General features: G+C 49.7%; 8 protein-coding genes across 8 annotated transcripts; 4 read left to right on the forward strand and 4 right to left on the reverse strand.

Moving 5' to 3' along the window:
• Window positions 1-104: 104 nt before the first annotated feature.
• Window positions 105-1,987, reverse strand: PSV08DRAFT_399202 (uncharacterized protein). Its single transcript, XM_014224580.1, has one exon. It carries the CDS (start codon window positions 1,914-1,916, stop codon window positions 282-284), a length of 1,635 nt encoding a protein of 544 aa, XP_014080055.1. The 5' UTR covers window positions 1,917-1,987; the 3' UTR covers window positions 105-281.
• Window positions 1,988-2,135: 148 nt separating this feature from the next.
• Window positions 2,136-3,480, forward strand: PSV08DRAFT_269382 (nucleophile aminohydrolase). Its single transcript, XM_014224581.2, has 5 exons — window positions 2,136-2,288; window positions 2,348-2,410; window positions 2,524-2,618; window positions 2,675-2,887; window positions 2,944-3,480. The coding sequence occupies exons 1-5, from the start codon at window positions 2,282-2,284 to the stop codon at window positions 3,328-3,330; spliced, it is 765 nt and encodes a 254-aa protein (XP_014080056.1). The 5' UTR covers window positions 2,136-2,281; the 3' UTR covers window positions 3,331-3,480.
• A 936-nt stretch (window positions 3,481-4,416) lies between these two features.
• Window positions 4,417-5,473, forward strand: PSV08DRAFT_269399 (uncharacterized protein). The gene is made up of 4 exons (XM_014224583.2): window positions 4,417-4,514; window positions 4,600-4,831; window positions 4,886-5,051; window positions 5,191-5,473. The coding sequence occupies exons 1-4, from the start codon at window positions 4,502-4,504 to the stop codon at window positions 5,317-5,319; spliced, it is 540 nt and encodes a 179-aa protein (XP_014080058.1). The 5' UTR covers window positions 4,417-4,501; the 3' UTR covers window positions 5,320-5,473.
• PSV08DRAFT_269408 (uncharacterized protein) lies at window positions 5,252-5,975 on the forward strand. Its single transcript, XM_066092513.1, has one exon. It carries the CDS (start codon window positions 5,406-5,408, stop codon window positions 5,655-5,657), a length of 252 nt encoding a protein of 83 aa, XP_065949843.1. The 5' UTR covers window positions 5,252-5,405; the 3' UTR covers window positions 5,658-5,975.
• A 1,520-nt stretch (window positions 5,976-7,495) lies between these two features.
• PSV08DRAFT_407507 (uncharacterized protein) lies at window positions 7,496-9,390 on the reverse strand (the record flags this gene model as incomplete). The annotated part of the gene is made up of 2 exons (XM_014224584.2): window positions 7,629-9,390; window positions 7,496-7,575 (listed from the first exon to the last, which is right to left on the reverse strand). The coding sequence occupies exons 1-2, from the start codon at window positions 9,055-9,057 to the stop codon at window positions 7,496-7,498; spliced, it is 1,509 nt and encodes a 502-aa protein (XP_014080059.1). The 5' UTR covers window positions 9,058-9,390.
• A 2,161-nt stretch (window positions 9,391-11,551) lies between these two features.
• On the forward strand, window positions 11,552-12,373 carry PSV08DRAFT_368458 (polysaccharide lyase; the record flags this gene model as incomplete). The annotated part of the gene is made up of 3 exons (XM_014224585.1): window positions 11,552-11,827; window positions 11,881-12,114; window positions 12,173-12,373. The coding sequence occupies 3 exons, from the start codon at window positions 11,552-11,554 to the stop codon at window positions 12,371-12,373; spliced, it is 711 nt and encodes a 236-aa protein (XP_014080060.1).
• A 631-nt stretch (window positions 12,374-13,004) lies between these two features.
• PSV08DRAFT_359331 (uncharacterized protein) lies at window positions 13,005-13,524 on the reverse strand (the record flags this gene model as incomplete). The annotated part of the gene is made up of 1 exon (XM_014224586.2): window positions 13,005-13,524. The coding sequence occupies exon 1, from the start codon at window positions 13,401-13,403 to the stop codon at window positions 13,005-13,007; it is 399 nt and encodes a 132-aa protein (XP_014080061.1). The 5' UTR covers window positions 13,404-13,524.
• A 2,404-nt stretch (window positions 13,525-15,928) lies between these two features.
• Window positions 15,929-16,430, reverse strand: PSV08DRAFT_347819 (uncharacterized protein; the record flags this gene model as incomplete). The annotated part of the gene is made up of 3 exons (XM_066092801.1): window positions 15,929-15,972; window positions 16,036-16,349; window positions 16,396-16,430. The coding sequence occupies 3 exons, from the start codon at window positions 16,428-16,430 to the stop codon at window positions 15,929-15,931; spliced, it is 393 nt and encodes a 130-aa protein (XP_065949844.1).
• Between the last annotated feature and the right edge of the window lie 3,256 nt (window positions 16,431-19,686).

Raw genomic sequence — 19,686 nt, forward strand, 5'->3', positions numbered from 1 at the left:
TTGGGAAACAAGAGCGGGGAACTCGTTGGACACGATGGAGCTAGCTGGTTCGGGTAGCATACTTGCATATTTCCTAACCAGGAACAGTGTTTTGGTTTCATGATGGAGGTCATTAAAATCCATGCATTCTGTTTGTGGTATGTAAAGATGAGGTTCCGGCTTACTGGTGAAGAGTCCAGGCGGGCGTTTTTTTCGAGGACAATGGTATCTACAAGACAGATAACGCCGAGATCCTTGATCGAATGCAATGCAAAATATCTTGGAAAAAATCACTCCGCCATCTAGTCGCTATCACTATCACTGGAAGAGCCACTGCTGCTGCTATCGCTCCCACTGTCACTGTCGTCGCTGGAGCTGGCTGTATCCTTTCCAGAACCCGAGTCTGAATCCGAGTCTGAGTCTGAATCTGAATCTGAATCCGAACTCGAACTGTCATCGCTACTGTCCGAACTGCTCTCGTCGCTCGAGATTTCGGATCTCCGCTTGCGTTTTCGCGCGTTTGATTTAGGTGGGTCGGGCTTGACATGTTGCATCAACGGATTTATAACGGGCTTTGGTGGTGCCACGACTGGGGCAGTACGTCCTAAAGCGTTCAGAAGCGCCTCTGCTCGGCGTCGTTGGAGTCTTCTGATAAAACCAGGGCTGTAAGGATGTTCTGCAAGGGCGGCTACATCGCCGTCAGTCCTCCTTCTCTTTCTCTCCTTGGCGATGCGTTCCTGCTCGGCCTCCTCCTGAGCTACTTTGCGGGTCTCTGCATCATCCATTTTTGCGTCTTGCTTGTCGAGGTCGTCCAGTGTTGCGTGACAGCGCTCACGCAGGCGGTCAATAACACCTGCTCCTTGAAGTCCAGCAATATATGTCGCCAGTGCTTCAGAATGCTCCATTGGGATCCGGAAAATGTTCAAAGCATTGTCGACAACGTCATTCTGCTTAGCCTTGTTGAACTTCCAGTTGCTTCGGTCGTTGTAGTATTGAGTGAGATAAGCGATGTAGATGGATGGATCCTTTTTCTTACCCTTTGCCGTAGGCGCAGTTTGTAAGGTGGCTTGTTCGGCGTTGGGCTTTGACTTTTCCAGCTTTGACTCGTCCTGCTTGGGAGTGGTTTTCTCAGTCTTTGTGGGCTGAGGTGATGGCTTTTCTGCTAATTTAGTCTGGTCGCTTTCCTGCTTCCTCTCGAGCTGCCCGTTCTTCCTTGCCGTCTTCTCTTCGTCGGCAATCAATGCATGCAGGACAAAATTCGAGACCTCTGGTGGCTGAGACACCTCTCCAGTGCCTTTCTGTGACGCAACCCAGGCTTTGAAGTAATCCTGTCCGGTGTTGCCGTCGGACTTTTTAGTGTCTGGGGTAAAGGCAACAGATTTCCGTGGTGAAGCTGAAGGGTCTTTGCGGCTTTGCTTTGTCAAAGGCTTTTGTGGAGTCACAATTGGGTCTGCACTATTTGTCTCAGTGGACGCAAGTAAAGTTGGGCGCTCTGTTGCAGTCGCGGGGGATCCACGACTGGGCTGGGAGTGCGGCTGGAAGCCAGCATGCTGAGCGTCTTTAGTTGCTTTTGGGCGTTTGGCTGGCTTTTCCTTCTTCTTCCGATAGTTGGAGTCGCCCTTGGTAGGTTTTGCTGTCTCTGGGGCTTTCTCCGGGACAGTCTCAGGAGATTCAATGGATGTATTTTGGTTGATTTGGATGTCGGTAATAGCGATTCGGCTCTTTTTGGTTTCTTGATGATGGGGTTCTTCTTGGTGTTTCCGCTTGCCAAGCTTGGCCGCCTGATCGCTTCCATCCAGCTCAATGCCTAAGGCAGATTGCTGTGGAGCATTGGAAGGAGTTTGATTTTCAGACACGGCGACTCCGGCATGCTCTTGGTTCTTGAGGGCGAGACCTAGTCTTCGCCAGGCGGGAATTCTACCCGCGTCTTGGGCCATGATCAAAAGAGGAATATGGCTATGTGCAACTGAAGATGCAGAAGTTAGATGGCATCGCGCATGACCGAATCAGCTGGAATAGGGCGTTCGTCAGTATACAAAGGTCGAATGAGAAGTCGCAGGCAGAGAATTTCGGGGCTGATGCTAGGGACGCACGGGCCAGGTGACGGCGATCCCAGAAGCTCCAGGCCACAAGCAACGCGTAGGTGAAGCAGCGGTAGCCAACACCAGCAACCTCTGGCCTACATCCAGACCCGCGCCTTTTTTCAACACATCGCATATTTCCGGGAGCTGCTGCGGGAGCTGAAGCTGAAGACGGACAACACAAATATAAACCAAATCCACCACCCACCACCGCCTTCATCATGTCTGGTCTGTAGCAAGCTGCCCACCAAGCTACATAGATGCTGACAGCGGTGGCCACCATGTAGGAAGCGCAGGCTACGACCGACACATCACCATCTTCTCAGACCAGGGCCGTCTCTACCAAGTCGGTATGCAATCCATTGCCTGTCCACACACCGCCGGGGCAGTCACCATGGCCAACTGGCTGGCTGCCAGCTGCTGTGTCCTCGTCGACAACCAGATGCTGACCCCGCAACACCAGAATATGCATTCAAGGCCATCACCGCTGCAAACATCACATCGCTGGGCGTGCGAGGAAAGGACTGTGCGGTAGTCATCTCGCAGAAGAAGGTGCCTGTACGTGTGGCGCATGCGAGGAGGGGCCGACACCGTGTGTACTGATATATCTCCAGGACAAGCTCATTGACCCCAGCTCGGTCTCGCACATCTTCCGGCTGTCGCCCTCGGTTGGTTGCGTCATGACTGGCTCCATTGCCGATGCGAGAGCCTCAGTGAGCAGAGCGCGGGGTGAGGCTGCTGAGTTCCGCTACAAGTACGGCTATGAGATGCCTTGTGATGTCCTGGCAAAGAGGATAGCAAACATCAGCCAAGTCTACACTCAAAGGGTACTGCATGACATATCGTACAAACATGAGCCAATTGAAAGCTGACAGAGGGGCAGGCCTACATGCGACCGCTAGGTGTGGCTACCACGCTCATCTCGCTCGACTCTGAATACGGACCCCAACTTTACAAGTGCGATCCTGCAGGCTACTATGTCGGTTACAAGGCAACAGCGTCTGGCCCAAAGACGCAAGAGGCGCTAAACTTTCTTGAAAAGAAGCTGAAGAACAAGGAGCATGCCGACGGCAACTGGGAAGAGGTGGTCGAGCTTGCCATTACTGCACTGAGCACTGTCTTGTCCGTTGACTTCAAAAAGGGAGAGTTGGAGATTGGTATTGTAGGAGGACCCAAGGCGGATGGCGCGGAGGGTACAGATCCCGCCTTCAGGGCGCTCACCGAGGACGAGATCGACGAGCGACTTCAGTCAATTGCAGACAAGGACTAAGAAACAGCAAACATGGGGCTGCAAGGAGGGTGTGGGGCGCTCAGGTACGGCCACACAATCTAAAGCATTACGATATTCACAGGTAGCATGACACGACCTCTTACACGCCAGAAGTGCTCGAGCAGCACGATGAATAAAGACGTTAGACTGTACTCTCCTGCCTAAATGAACCGTGAGCGAGTCACCAACACCGGACATGAACAAAAAAAGAAGTGCGCAAGCTCAGCCATGAGGCCGCTTGGCCGGTATGCCCATTCGCCCATGGCCCCAGATTCCCATAGCCTCTCAGCTGCTAACGGCTGGCCTTCAACTCGTGAGCAGCGTCCTCGACGTCATCTGACTGGCTCACAGCATTCGGAGCGTCCAGCACAGCCGTCGCGTGGCTGACACCGCCTTTGCGGCTTGCAGCCGTGGCTTTGGCGAGCGTTGTGCGTCCCTACGCACTGATGCTCCATTCCCGGGCATGCCTCTCAGGTTCACCTTCAGCGGACCAGCACGCGATGAACGCACCGCTAATCACACTAGAGCCAATCGCCGCCTTCGCTGAGACTAGGATACACAGCCTGGCATCGCTGCCTTACCCGATTCAGGCACCTAGAGCTGGCCCGCTAAACCCAATTCTCCGTGTGGCGCACCTCACGCTGCTGAAATCAGTCAACACTACGCTGTCCACTCCAGCTGGGATGCCGCGGTAGCGGAGCACCGAAAAAACCAACTCGTTGCGATGCATACGCACGGTTCCTGCATGCTGCGTTTCCCCATTGTAGCACCGATGGATACTCATGGCGATGCTAGTATGCCTTCTTCCTCTTCCTCCAAGCCTCGACATACTCTATGCCGGCCGCTGAATGGTGCGAGCGGAGACGAACCTAGTACAGCTGGAAGCGACTCACGCTCTCAAAGTGGAGCTCGGCACCATGTAGCGGCGGGAGTAGCCCTGCAGGGAGGCTTCTATTCTCTACCCAAGCTATCAGAACCTCGCCCATGGCCCTACTACCTTCACCGTAGCAGGAGTGTGCATCTGAGGACATATGACTATTTAACACTCCTCACGCCGCGCCTCATTCTTCCACACAAGACAACAAGCCTCGATTCATTCTTCGATATACTACACTCCTTTCTACACATTCGTCGCCAGCCGACCTTTTACTTTGAAAATCTAATATTCATCATGTCTGACGGTCGTAAGGCATCCCCCAACTCTTTTGGAGCCCATCACGGTGTCTTCAAGGGATAATCTATCAGGACCTCCTTGCTAACATTTCAAAGTCAACGATGCCCGCGCAATGCGTGTAGCGGAGATCATGACTGATTTCCGCAACCTCCAACACTACCTCGTCCAACTACGCGCCACGCCGACAGCCGAGGAGTACTATCTCGATGGCTACTCTCTTCTTCGACAGTGTACGAGCGAGGCTCAGGCTATCCTCCAGACGCCATTCGCCAGCAGCACTCCCTCGGGAACGGGTGACCTCGAATATGAGAAGCGGCAATTGAGAGCGTGAGTGATTGTTTTGGGAGACCTCCTGATAGCATGCTAACATAGAATTCACAGTATCATCGTAGACGCAGCTGTACGCCGCTTCCAATGCCAGCGTGCCTACCTTCGAGCGAACGCTGGTCTCCGCTGGATGAACACCCGCCAGAGCATCTTGCGTGGTCAGAAACCTAATGCTAGTCATATGGCAGCATTGCAGCAGGCTGATGCCACATTGAGAAATGTACGTGAAATGCTTCCCCTGTCCACTTCGCCTCGAGGACCCGGAAGCCTTCCCCGAAGGATGAAAGCGCTTCAGAAAACTTGGAAGACTAGAAGATCATTATCCGGACTTGAAACATGGGCTGACAAGCGAGCAACAGGAACTCATGGCCATGACAGACGCATACGTTGATAATACCCTCCGTGCCGCAGATGCAGCGCAGAGAAAATGGCTCAACGACGATCCCTCGCTTGCACAAATTCAGCAGATCATTATGTCTCGACGATGAGCGATACCCCGTAACGATAATGTCTCTCGACTTTGGATACACCCATTATACACCCCGGATATACGCCGCCTACTTTGGCGTCATTCATGACTCTGCGCTACGATATCATGCTGTATAACGGTCGCCTCGGCATCCGACGAATCCGCTCCCTCCTATTCGCCCTATCCATCATGTTCCCAGATATCACTTTCCTTTGGGATTTTTGCCAGTTTTTTTTGATGGCAACCATCCTTTCTCACTCGACAACAGTGCTGGTCACGCCCTATCTTTTTTTCTCTCCCCTTCACAAGCAGAAAACGTTATACATGTCAGTTTTTCTTGGCTATGGTCGGTCTTAGCGCTGGCGTTGGTGTTGGCGTTGGCGTTCAGCTAGTCCAATCCTTCGGGATATGTCATTTCTTACTGGAAGGTGCACGCGGTCGGTACCATGTATCCGCTATGAGGATATGCTGGAGAGCGAGTAACGAGTGAAGCTTGTGAACTTTACATCACTTGATATCCTCGGCTTAATTGTTTTGTATTACCAGCACTTTGGATTTGTCTCTTCTCTCCTTGCTTTCGCTGTTCTATCTTCTTTCTTTTGTGTCTAAATTTATATTTCTTTTCTTTTCCTGTCCATATACTCATGTATTGAATATATCCAACAGTTGATAATCATCTCAAACATTCACTTATCCACCGTTACAAACGCTTTTGCCAAAGAAAACCCCAGAAAAAAAGCCCGAAAAGCATCTAGAAGCCGTAGATGCCGAACATTGACGTGGTACGCAGCAGCCCTAGAACTACAAGTGAACTTTTTCTTGTTTCCGGTCTTAACTAGCGCGGCTAGGGCTACTAGTCTTGAGCTTCGCAAGGCACTATGCATCGTAAAACATGATTCAGGTTCAGCTCGACAGGCGCCGCATGACACGCAGCGGCCGAACATGATCGGACCATTATCGGATACCGCCGTTGTGGAACCGAGCAGTCATGATCGTTTAGGCGTGTGCTCTTCCACTCCTCCTCCCACCACCGCTCCACATCTGGTGAAACTGCTGCTTTGAAACTATGCAACAATAAGCCACAGAGAGCAAAACAAGTCTACTGGATAATAGAGGCCAAACGTGACGCATGTCGTTGGCCGAGATGGTGCGAAATGACGATATTTCAGCTCATATCGTCTGAAATCGTAGGGCTGAACTTTTCATCCTTGCGGATCGGGGGAGACACAGTTTGCAAAGTCTGGCCCACTCTCTTCATCCTTCATCCTTCGTCTCCTTCGTTTCTCTCATCTCCCCCCCCCCCCCCCCCCCAGAACCAAACAACTACCTCAATCCGCCTGACCATTGACTTCTGCAAAAGAAAATCGAAAGCCATAAAGGCGCGGAAACCATATTTTCCGAACTAAAACCTCCAACGTAGTAAATATAGTAAACAACCAAAGAAAGAAACAATAGACAAGAGATGTGCAAGCCAGAAGAAAGTATGCGAACGACTTTCTTCTTCTTTCGCAGCACAAGGTCTCCGTAACCAACCATAACAGAGAACCATTCACTTTTACAAACGTCCTCCGCATTTCCTTTGTTTTTCATATTCCCAGAATATCTTCCAACAGAAACTCTAGAAGAGGGTTTTTTTTCTTCTTCTTTGCTAGCCTGCCCATCGCACACCTTACCATCCCAGATCCCGTCCCGCCCTAATGCTAAGCATACAAACGGCATGTCCCGCTAATCTCGCCTCACCACGTGATTTTTTTTTCCTATCTCCCAATCTCTCCCCTCGCCTCGAGGTGTCCTGCACCCTTACACACCTACTACTTTCGTGTAACATTGTCCTTTTCTGTGGCGTTTTTCTTTTGTTATCTTATCGCGCATGCGTGTATGGGCCCGTCTGTGTGTTTGTGTATGTGTGTGTAAGTATGTGTGTGGTGTGGTGTGTGTCCCGCGTGGGGCTTAGATGGGAAGGATTGCGAGGTGCAGGAAGCTAGTTTACTTTAAACGAGGAACTTGTGCATGTGTCTCTTCGAGGTACATGCATATTCGGGGATCCCGAGAGCCACAGGGCTGGGGAATCCTAGCGGGGATTTTCGCGTCATTTGGAGGGGGGGATTTTCTGGGATTGTTTTGTGGAGGGTTCATGGGGAGGCTGTGTGATTTTGTTTTCTTTGGGGTGTGATGGATAGGTAGGAGTTTTATTTTTAGATCTGTATCTGTGTATCGCTATCGATGTTTAATGGTATTATCGCAGAGTTGACCATGGTCAGGTGGTTCTTCCTTGCTTCGTTGGCTATTACTACTATCGCAATACGTCTACTCTGAGATCCTACCTACTCTCCAATTCCTCTCGCTGCCTTCGCAGTAATGCTTCCAACTCGCTCCTTTGCCTCGTTATTAGTGCAAGCGTATTCTCTGCCCTCATCTCGCGCTCTTGAAGCGCTGTTTCCCACCTTAGCAAGTTTGTGTACCGGACATCTAAAAACCGCTCTCGCTCGTCTAGGTACTGAGCGCGGGCTTCGGGAGTGCGGAATGAATGAGAGATACGAGTGTGAGGTTGTGGAATACTGCTGCGAGATCCAGTCACTTCGACATCTGCGCCAGCACGCCGAGTATGAGTCTGTAGATTCAGAGAAACAGATGCCTCGGCAGATGAGATGGTATCTTGCTGCTGACCTGCCATCATCAAGCCCTCGCCAGGCGTGGCGCGATGCTGTCCTTCTCCAGCATTGGGCTCGTCCCGTGCACGCGCCATTCCCCGCATAACATGGCCGGTGAAGCGGTCGCCCCTAGCCTCAACTTCGAGTGCAGTCCCGTTCACGGCGGTTCGGAAAGCGTTCAATGCGCGCACGTTCATGAAGCGGTTAAGCACGTTCGCTCCTGGTGCATTGGCGGAGATGGCTCCTCTCCTTCTTCTAGGCCCGACTCTGTTGGTCTCGCTACCGCCGCGAGACTGGCTCTCATGGCCGTGTTGCAATTGGTCCTGGCGTCTGTTTCGGTTGGTCCGATCCGCTACTAGGTTGTCTGCTCGACGCCGTATATCAGCGATATGGGCCGTTAGGTCTTCATAATTTCGGACTTGGGTTGCGTAATCCTCTTCTTCTGAGTCTCTATCTTCTGCTTCCTCTGACGAGTCAATGAGGACGGATTGATATCGGGGCTGCCATAGTGACGATGGCTGTGTGTAAGTTCGTACCACACGTTGACTGTCCGTTGTCATAATAGGGTACGCCGTGTATCCGTATGGAAGCCGATTGCGTGAACTGGAAGCTTCTCCACCTGTACTCCGGAGCATGCTGGTCATCGCTCTTATATTAGCAAGACTTCGGTCTCGTGCAGCGAAGTTGGAGACAACGCCCGGTATCCAGACTGTGCGACACAACGGACATTTCTTCTCGTCTCCGGGATGGCGATTGAGCAGTTTTCGCAAACACATGCTACCAATCCGGTGCTTGCATCCTGTAATGCCTGTAATTTGGAGACAGTTCTCAGTAGTATAGCTGTCCAGGCAAATGGGACAGTCATCTGTGTTGGAATGTGGAGTGGAAGGTGTAGTGTGATTGGCTATAAATCCTACTGCAGTTGTTGAGTTTGTAGACAAGGCTGGTGCTGTGATTACGACGGGCGATGGAGGACGTGCAGGTCCGTTGTATGCTGGGTCCAGCGCAGTGGGATGTATACAAACATAGTCTGGGGGGCTTGTTTGAATATGCACAGGTGGTGGAGTACGATCAGAGATTTCAGGATGGAGGTTTGGATGTGCCATGTTGAAACCTCGGGTATCGCGCGGTTGTGTACTGTGATTGAGGTGGGGAATTGAGGAGGTGAGATATCCGGCTTGACTGCGGCACCATTTAAGTGTTGGGGCGAATGGTATTGAAAACCACAAATATACAGGGGTTTTGGTAGGGGTTGTTATGACCCGTGTTTGCGCCACTGTTGTGAAAGTGAGACTGACAAGATTCAGGGTAAGTGAGTGAAAGAGACCCGACAAAGTATTGCCTAATGGAAGGCGAAGACAAGATACACTGGTGACTTGTAAGTAGCAAGTGAATTGGCTTTGTAATGAAATTTCAGTAATTGCCAGTTACTGTGTCTACGCTCAATTCCCACTCGAAAACTGATAATCAGTGATGAATACAGACGTTGGACTAGGAATGTTTGACATGTTGCCTTACTTAGGCAGTATCTGAAGAAATGAGAAGGAGCGATTGTAGATCCTTGGACAACTAAATAGTACTATAGAGATGTAAATGGATCATAGTGGGCTACTTTTGCCCAATAGCCAAGCAATTTAGACTTGCTGGATGCCAGTGTCTCGACCAGGCGCAAAGATTTACGAGGTTTTAAACGATATACCTATGCAAAACGCAACTGTGTGTTAAATTCATAAGCGCTGAATCGAGGCCAACCGGTCTATTGACATGAAACAGTCGATCTGGCCCCGAGTTTAGTGACGATGACATGTGGCGCGGCTTGTGGCGGTGCATCGCCGGGTATTTGCTTTCCGCAACTTTATATCGATGACCACCATCGTCGCGGACATAGTTGCGGAGAAAAATCATGCAGCTGTTTATTTGCAAAACCCTTGTTGGGAACATGTTGCATTCATCTCTCCTGCTAATCTGGATCAGGGTCGTTGGAGACCGCTTGTGCCACACCGAACTATGTATGAACAGGCCGCAGTTTCTTAGTCTGGTCCAAGAAGACAGAGTTTGACTATCAGTCAACTGAGTTGTAAGCACTGAGTTACCCATTATTCGAAGGTCTAGACAACGATGTAGTAGCAATGTGATCAGATATACACCTACGATAGTTGTCCGCTTGCTCATTCGTGGAAATTCTGGGGAACCTCGATATTGTTCCGTATTCGTCCAAGCATTTGGCACGTTTTCTTCGAAACCTGGAGTACTCGAAGCTAATGCAATGTGCTGCACGCAAGTCACAATGCACCCAAAAATGCATCCCCATAGTGCTAGTTACCTTTCTGTCCACTGAGATAGTCGCCATGTGATAGGAAGGAGCGCCAAAAGGTGGGGATCAAGATGAACGAGGATGAGCTGATAAAATTTTGCAAATACTTTGATTGTGTTATCTACTTTGTGGACCAATCTTGTCTCTCGAGACTGTAGAATTGATGTCCCCCCAGTGAAGAAAGTCATGTGATGTGACTAGGGATTGCTCATGCCATGTCACAAAGGAGAAATCATATGCGATTCATTCATCCCATGAAGATGCTTTACAAACAGCTATGATATTTTGGTCATATGACGTGAGATTTCCTATCATCTTAGTTGTACTGTTACGAAACGTTGTCGCACCTATGATATTGACTACTGCATGCATGTTTGAATCATACGCCATGCTCATTCTTGGAAGCCTTGACTTACAGAGCCCAGAGATTACTTACATACTCACATGCGAATGTATTGGAGTAATTACGGCCAGTAGTTGGCTTTGGTGCAAGTGGTGCCCTTGTGTGGACCAGCAAGCCTGATCTGCGTAGTATTCCGGAACTCTTGGCTGAAAACATAGACTGAGTTGAGTTGTAAACCTAAGTGAATCATATTTGATGCAGTTTTTTGAATCATGAGATTCGTCCATGGTTGGCATGTAATATGTGCCTTCTCAAAGTCCGCCAGCCTTTTGTTTTACTTTGATGATGTCCAAGACTTCTGTAGTATTGTAGCATCCTTCAACCTTCTTTTGTGAATACCTACTTGAACCATCTGCATGAACATGCAAAGTTGCAAATGGCGGTTGGTGGATTAAATTGTCCGAAGATAGGGTGATGGAATGTTCGCAGCACTCAGCTATGCATTTGTACAGACGTCACACTAGTATAACCGCAAGGTGGTCCAGTGTTCTGTTTTTTGCAGATCTTGGAATACAACCCCTAAGATCAGTCGTTTCCTTGGCAGCACTGTAGCGTCGGGCGGAGGGTCCACTGCCAAGAGAGTACGACAACCATGTGGAGTTCCGCGAATGAACTGTGGGGAAACAAAGGGTGGAGCTCCTGGTCTGGTAAGATAGGTAGACTAGAGGTCTTGAGGAGGCCTCAATCGTAGGTCTGGCGAAGATGAGGTAGGAAGGTGGCAGAGCGATGATCAGCTACTTGGAAATACGCATGAAGACCCGCCGGCTAAGTCTGCCACCTCTTAGCACAGTCGGTTTATCTTTAAAGCTTTTCTAACGCCCTTCGTTAACTCAAAGTTCATTCACTTTCTGGATTAGCATAACATCTCTACTTCATTTTCAACATGAGATTTGCCAGATTTGTTGCTGCCGTTACAGCTCTCCTTCCTACTGCTCTTGCCTGCAATGGACACACTGGAGGTGTACCTACCGCTGTCGGTACCAAGACCAACAGCAAGGTCATTGAGATCGCAGCTGGCCAGACCTTTGATGGTAAATGGTATAGGTATGATCGTGGTAGCGGTGCCTGCAACGGTCAGACCGAGGGAGGAGCTTCAGACGCTGTATTCTTGCTAAAGGAGGGTGCAACTCTCCGCAACGTAATCATTGGCAAGAACCAGGTGAGTCTCATGCGAGAAAAACAGCAGAGAGGACATCAATTAATTTGTCTCAGGCCGAAGGTGTTCATTGCCAGGGCCATTGCCGTCTCGAGTTTGTCTGGTTCGAAGACGTCTGTGAGGACGCCATCTCCATTAAGTCCGACAAGCCGGGCAAGGAATCTTGGATTATTGGTGGTGGTGCCTACCACGCCTCAGACAAGGTTGTTCAGCACAACGGCTGCGGTACCGTTAACATTATCAACTTTTATGTCAACAACTACGGCAAGCTTTACCGCTCTTGCGGAAACGTAAGTCTTTTTGGTCTATTTAGAATTCCAATAGAACTATAACTGATCAATCAAATAGTGCTCCACGCAATGCAAGCGTAACGTTTACATCGAGGGTGTTACTGCCGTCAAAGGAAACGAGTTGGCCGGTATCAATAGCAACTACGGCGACACCGCTACCCTGAGAAACGTCTGCTCTGATGCACAGGTCAAGTGCCAGATGTATACTGGTTGTGCTGGTGGTTGCGAGCCAAAGAAGGCTGGTGTTTGCTCTGGCTAAGCTTACTAGGATGTTCAAGCCATGGCATGACTTTGCAGCTAGCTGCAACGCATGATATGATATGAAAACTGGGATTCAGTTTTGTTCTTGTGAATATTTGTTGCTTCTGTGAATAGTCTTTTCTTCGTCAGTAAATATATCACCACGCTTTGCTTCACTGAAGCACGGATTGTTGAGATAAGGCACATTGCCTGTATGTTCCTGTACCGCTCTGATTACCAATGTCCAATTTGACAATGTCCCATGTCCGTCTAGTGGATCAGCCATGAGAATAGGATTTTCACTGTGTAGCTAGCTAAGACGAGTAGTGGCGAGTAAAGATGGTTTTACCTGATGGAGGATATTCTCTTTGTCATATGTTTTGGTGCGTAGGCTTCACTGATTTCTTAGTTGTTTATCTTTCACAAAAGTCAAGGATAATATGGGAGTTATGTGTAAGAGTCCTGCAGAAACTCGCAAAGGAATGATATTAACTACTAATGATTCTTATAAACATCCAAGGAATGTAAAGATTCGGAGCAAAAGACAAAAAACACCAAGGCGCTATGCAAAACAAATGCTACTCAAAAGGAATGTCCTCAAAGATCATCACCAGCCCCCCATCTCTATGCTCCATCATTTAGCCATCCATCTACAAGATGCACTCGATAGTGAAAGCAGTAACATCGGTCTCAATAGCCTTGTCGACGTTGCCGTCGAGGTCGACAAAGGTGTTCCAGGAGTTGAGGACCACACCGAAGGCTGGGGCGGCAGGGTCAATGAGGACGCACTGCACGTTGTTGCCGCCGGCACCGGGGCTCACGGCTTGAATTGAGGTAGCGAGGACCTTGGGGCCAAAAGCTGCACCGAAGAGCTGACCGAATGTACGGGCTCCACCGTTGACGGGGACATCGGCGTTGGCGTTCTTGCCAGAGATGTCGTTGGCGAGTTGGACTGTGAAAACGGGGGAAGCAGAGCGGGCAGTCGCTGGAGCGGCGAGAGCGCTGGCGAAGAAGAGAGCAGCGGAAGAGATGATCATGGAGGCCTTCATTTTGATGGTTGGAAGTGGTGTTTGGTGAAAAGTTGAAGAGAGAGGATTTGAAGATTGGAAATGGAAGATGATAAGAAAGTTGTTCTTGTTGTAGAAGCTGTGTTGGAATGTGTTGTGAGATGATTCCCTATTCCACGTAGAAGTTGTCTCTCTTATACTTCTTTCTGTTCGTACAGCTTCGGTGTGGCATATTGGAAATTCATCGATGGCTTTGCCTTAGCAATGCCTCAGTGTTACACCGCAAGAATAGCAGTCAGCAAAGCTGGTACCCTACTCACAGCTGCGCTCAGCTTTGCTCACATTTTTTGTTTCTCTCGTGTCATTCAACTTCTTAGTGCGCCATCATTCTTGTCAAGTCTCACTTTTGGTGGAGGCTGTATACCGTATTACTCTGAAGGGCGTATGAGAAACGGTCAAGCAGACCGCTTTCTGAATGGCTAGCCTTACCATATAGTTGATACTGTAAGCATCATCTTTGCCAGCGCATTTGGTATAGTCTCAAGTTGTTGCCAAAATTGGTTAGTGTCTGCTCATATTTCCAACCCTCATTCACAGCTGCGACGGTGTCAGCTGACTCTTCATTGGTCAAAGAAGCGAAAAACAATCGCTATATTTATTCTCGAGCTGATGTTCTTTGCATGTGGCGTCCGTCTTCGATTGGTGGCCTGTTCTGGGCGTCGTAAGATCTTAGCGAAAGGTGGGGAAATGCCATGGAGGCTGAGCCGTCAGCTGCGCCTCTTCGGCAGGATCCGATGTTATTTGGTATATTTGGTACACTTTAGAAGCCACTATGGTAAGCACATAATCGTGTGCCATTTTCCAACGCGACTGTCTTGCTATGACTACTACAATGGGATGGGATTCAGTTTGCTCTAGCAGAAAGCAGTCGCGCACATCACGCGCATTATAGCACGCACTTACGTCTTGGTCACATCAAACACTCCAGATCTGAGCCATGATGTATGCATCATTGAAAGAAAAAAACTATCCACGTTATCGAGAACAACACTTCTCCAGTGTTATTGACTGAAACCTACTGCATCTCACAATATCTGGAAGTTTGTAGTTGCGCGTAAGCGAGACTTGTGAAGACTAGTCGCTCGGGATACAACCATGGGCGATCGAGAAAACAAAGTTCGTTTACTTGGACTTTTTGTTCGCCTGTTACTTCCGTCTCAGTTTCCCTGAGGGAATTTGATGATTCTCCAACTTGGAGATCGCCAAGTTTCACGTGAGCCATGTCTGTTTTGTCGCAGGTGTGCAGGTGGTAAAGCTTATTCTTGTCTCGTCAGACTGCCCTTCATCATCAACAATATTCACGTGAGAATAAACCCGGGACCCCCGAGTATGAATTCAACAAGGTTGACTGCCGTAGTTTTTCCATCTACCGTGTAAGTACGTAACACCGACGACCCCGCTGCCGCTCCGCCCCCACCTTGCCTGCCGACCCCGCTTCATTTACTCTGTTCCAACTCCAACCGGACGAATGCCCTGGCCCTTGTAAATCAAGTCGCACCATCACGCCATATGGTGGCAATATGTAATACCACCACAGCTTTCCAGAATTTAGCCCGATGCTGCGCCAAGTGGCCGCGTTACGGCCATCAGAGTTACTATACCATGCTTGGCAGTTTCACCAGGGGCGTTAGTATACTTGTGCTCTCTGCCCGAACAGACTCCAATCGGAGCTTGAGGCAAGGAAATATGCATTGACTAGGGCAGCAATTACAGCAAATAGTGAAGCGGATGGCGAGGGAGCCTCACTATATCCCGTATGCTACAGGGAAGATGACTACATATGGCGCCACATAGATGAGCCGAATTTACTACATACTAGTCATATCCGTTCTTCCGAGCTTAAGGCCAAGAACTCGGTAGGGAAGGGGATAAGATAGAAAGTTAAGTCCATGTAGCAGCACATCAGTAGCCCTCGCCTTTTCACGATAAACCTTTGATCAGCCTATATTACGTCAAATAAGTACCGAATGGTGCAAAATATCAACGATCGGCAGATCGATTGGAGTAACTCCTTCCAAAGCGTGAGTATCGAAGAATATTCAGTAATATCTCTACTTGGCACCATAACGGCACGGTTTCACGCGACCCAGGGCCACAAGACACACGTACGGGCACGTTACAACTTTCGGAAATGTGTAATGTCCAAATTAGATAAAGACCGTAGTTTCGGAGGCCTTGTCTGTCGTTTGAAATGCCGCTTTCCAATCTGAGATTAGAGTGCTTTACAAGTGGGATACTGGGGGTGCTGTGAGAGTTTCGGGATGACTTCGAAGAGAAGACTCGAACAACAAAATCATAATAGAAAGTGTGTCCAGGGCTTTCAAAATACTGAAAAAAAAAGAACTAGGTGTACACATGTAGACAAGCATTCAAAGAATAAATCCCGTAATTTCAATTTCAACAAAGTCACCGATCTCCTACCCTAGAGCATATTTACAAAAACCCCAAACCTCCAATCATGTCCTTGCTGGGCACTAAACCTTCCTTCACCGATTCCAAATCCCCATCTACTGGGGTGGCGCAACAGGCGACGGCCTAGGCGGAATCGATGCTGCCCAAAAAATCAGCCTGACCTATCCCCTTGCACATCCTTTAGAAAGGAAAAAGAACTTACAAAAAGCAGGAGGGGCGCCCGTAGGTCTCGGCGGAGCCCCACCAGTAGGAAATCCAGGAAAGCCGCCCGGAGGAAACGAAGGCACGCCGCTTGGCGGGGGGAATGGAGGTGCACCGCCGCCAGGGAAGCCGCCAGTAGGGAGTGGAGGAAAGCCTGTAGGCACGGGGCCTGTAGGGCGCGGTGGGAAGCCGGTTGGGAAGGCAGGGGGAGTGCCACCGGGGGGCGCCGAAGGGGTTGGGCGGACACCCGTTGGTCGGGGCGGGAGACCGGTCGGGGGAGAAACTTGGCGTTCGACGACGGGGGCGGCGAGGGCGCTGAGAGTGTTAGTGGAGGGGGAGGGGTAAGGTGGTAGGGATGTACCTGGTGGCCAGGAAGAGGATAGTTGCGAACTTCATGGTTGAGAATCGAGAAAGTGGTTGTAGTAGAAGGCAAGTGATAGTGGAGATAGCTGGAGAAGCTTGATGGTGGTGAAAGAAGATGGTACTGAGATGGTGCTCTTTATACAACTTTCATTGTGTATATTTTCTTCCCAAAGGTACTCAGGAGAATTCATGTTCCTGGCTGCCAGTCGCCCAGTGTAAAGTGATTGCACGTCGATCTATCCAAAAGCAAGTTCGGATAGATGAAAGGCTAATATCGCAGATTTGGTATCCAAGATGTCGTGATTGATGAGTCCATCAAGCTCAGACTTGAGTAAATTGGCCTCCCTGCCGAGATCGCTGGCCGGTGTGCCTTTTGAAAGCAAATGACGTTGTGTAAATATTCTGTTGGGAGATGCTGTGCCAGGTCACTGCAATTAGACGTCAATCAATTGCAAATATGGTCAAGGTAGGAGGCCAGATCGAGGGTCTTTGTACAACCATTATCAGAGACGAACGATGGCGGACACGGTGGAAAAGGATTGGCAACCAAGCGTTTGCCCAAGCCCCCTCGGCAGTTGCTTCTTCGTAGTTGCGTCACAACTGATGCAGAGGGAAGAACTCTCCTGTGCGCGGAGAATTAAAATCGAGACAGCTGCACTTTCAATCTATCATTTGAAAAGGTGGTGCGGCCTAGACTATTGCGACAGGCCGGTTTAGCCTTTTTTGTTGTCCCAGGAGATGAGATAGGCCAATCCAGTACAGAAGGTAGCTCTTTGTGTAGTGAGGTGATATAAGGCGTGATGCATTTACACATGATGATACATGAGCTCACATCAATATACAAAGATGCGTTTTGTGCATTGCTACTCACAAGGTTCAGGTGACGCCATTGCCAAGACGAAATAAACATGAAATGCACCGGGAAAAATGACAATTTCGTCTGCTAAATGAGTGCCAGTCAGTTGAAGTAAGGGCTGAGATGCCATTGACACTGAACTGTACCAAATTGAGGTGTTACACAAGAAAGGCATCAAATACACCATCTACCTGCCACCACACAACGTCCCCATCATTATTCTAAGCCCCGCAGATCGTGTTGCCAAGCCATCGATCGTCATTTACAAAGATGCACGATTTCAAGCTTGTGTCGAGCGTAAATGGAGCTCTTGTTACAATAGATTCCCATTCGTCATTTCCCGCATGAGAATTGGGGGTTGATTTGCACTGTGATTGGTGAGATGATAAAAAGCCGCCAACTCTGCCGGGCCGTGCCTGCATAATAGGTTAAAAATCTCCTGTCTCCACAATGCCGACCGGCTTTGGTGCAGCCATTTCCAATGCTTGCAGGAGGTAAAACTCTGGGCTGGGGGGAAAAGGTGGAGTGATTGACATCGCCTTTTCACTTCCCCTTCTTCCAACTCCTACTTGAGAATTGTTGAGTAGTTGGTGCTCGATAGATTGGGCAAGACAATGGTTGGGAAAGGAAAATGACTCATGTGTTTCATGGGGGATGTGTTTAAAGTCGGTCATATGATCCGCAAGGATTATAGTTCAGTGGGTGGGGAAATGTGGAGAACAGGGTGACCTCATGAACGACCATAGAAGATCAATATTTGGCATATGGCATGAATAGCATGCATTACCATAGACAAACATACTACCCAATCATTCAGAAGCCATAGTGAATATGTAAGTTTTTTATTTTCTAAAGAAACCAGTACTAGACGAAAAGATTCGTGATCATACAGAATGGCATTCGCCTCTGCGATAGCTTCAAAAACGAAGGAAATTCATTGATACAATCCAGTCTCGAGCCAGGTATATCATAGTCATAAAAGCTCCAATTTGCGCGTCCCTACTACAAGATCCTAGCCAAAAATGACCACTGACCTAGATTGATAGTCCAAACTCATTGCAAACTGAGACTTTCGCCAAGAACGCCGTATCGCGTTGAGATGGTGGTGCCCGAGTGGCAGTGAAGGGCGAATTCAACCTAGCTGCGAGCAGGGGGAGGTGGAGGAGGAGTACCGTCGACTGGTGGAGGTGGAGGAGGAGGAGTACCAGCGACTGGTGGCGGTGGAGGAGGAGCACCATCGACTGGAGGAGGAGGAGGTGGAGGAGTACCAGCGACTGGTGGAGGTGGAGGAGGAGCACCATCGACTGGTGGAGGAGGAGGTGGAGGAGTACCAGCGACTGGTGGAGGTGGAGGAGGAGCACCATCGACTGGTGGAGGAGGAGGTGGAGGAGTACCAGCAACTGGTGGCGGTGGAGGAGGAGCACCAGCAACTGGTGGTGGAGGAGGAGGAGGAGTACCAGCGACTGGTGGCGGTGGAGGAGGAGCACCAGCAACTGGTGGTGGTGGAGGAGGAGGAGGAGGAGGACCACCGACTGCTCCTCCTCCTCGGCCGCCTCCTCTTCCTCCACGACCTCCGCGACCACCACCTCGGCCACCTCGACCACCTCCTGGCGGTGGTGGTGGAGGGACACCAGTATCTGGTGGAGGTGGAGGTGGAAGGGGAGCGCCAGCGGGTGGTGGCGGTGGAGGAGCACCAGTGTCTGGTGGTGGTGGTGGAGGAATGGTACCATCCGGTGGGGGAGGAGGATTCTGGCGCTCAACAATCAGAGGTGCAGCGAGGGCACTATGTCAGTGTTAGCTATTGAACCAAGAGTTGGTAATTAGGAAGATATATTGAGATGAATATTGAAAAGAGAGGGGAGTGATGTACCCAGCGGCCATGAGGATAAGAAAGGTGGACCTCATGATTGATAGTGATACAAATGATTGTTATTTGATAGTCAAAGGATTGATTGTAGAAGTGAGTTGTTGTTCACTGATGGTGATGGCTCTTCCAGAAGTGCTGAAGCCATGTGCCTTTATACTCAATTTCTCTATACTCTTCATGATGATCCCTCCTCAGTCTTCACGTTCATTTGCATACGTGTACCTGGATAATCGCTGCCATTAGAGCGGAGTCCCCTACTCCGCGCGTCCCGTCCACGGCTTGCGCTGTGCAGTGAATGAAGACATGGCACTTGTAACGCCTTGGCCAAAGCCAAGAAACGAGCGACTGGTGATACCTAAATTCCGGAGATTCTTTCCGCTTGCTGGGCTGTGAGGCCAAGATTTGGGCAGCAGAACGATTACGTTGGCATGTGCTGCGGATGAGCTGCGGCAGGTGAGACGTCTTGTCACCCAGGAACTCGATTGGGTGGATTCTCTTCACCGTGCACCCCATGTAGCGCCGAAGTCCTGGGCTTGTGCCAAAGAACTGGGTCGGGGGTCAGTCCT

Source organism: Bipolaris maydis, assembly GCF_028858645.1.
Source record: "Bipolaris maydis strain C4 unplaced genomic scaffold PSV08scaffold_2, whole genome shotgun sequence".
NCBI lineage: Eukaryota > Fungi > Ascomycota > Dothideomycetes > Pleosporales > Pleosporaceae > Bipolaris > Bipolaris maydis.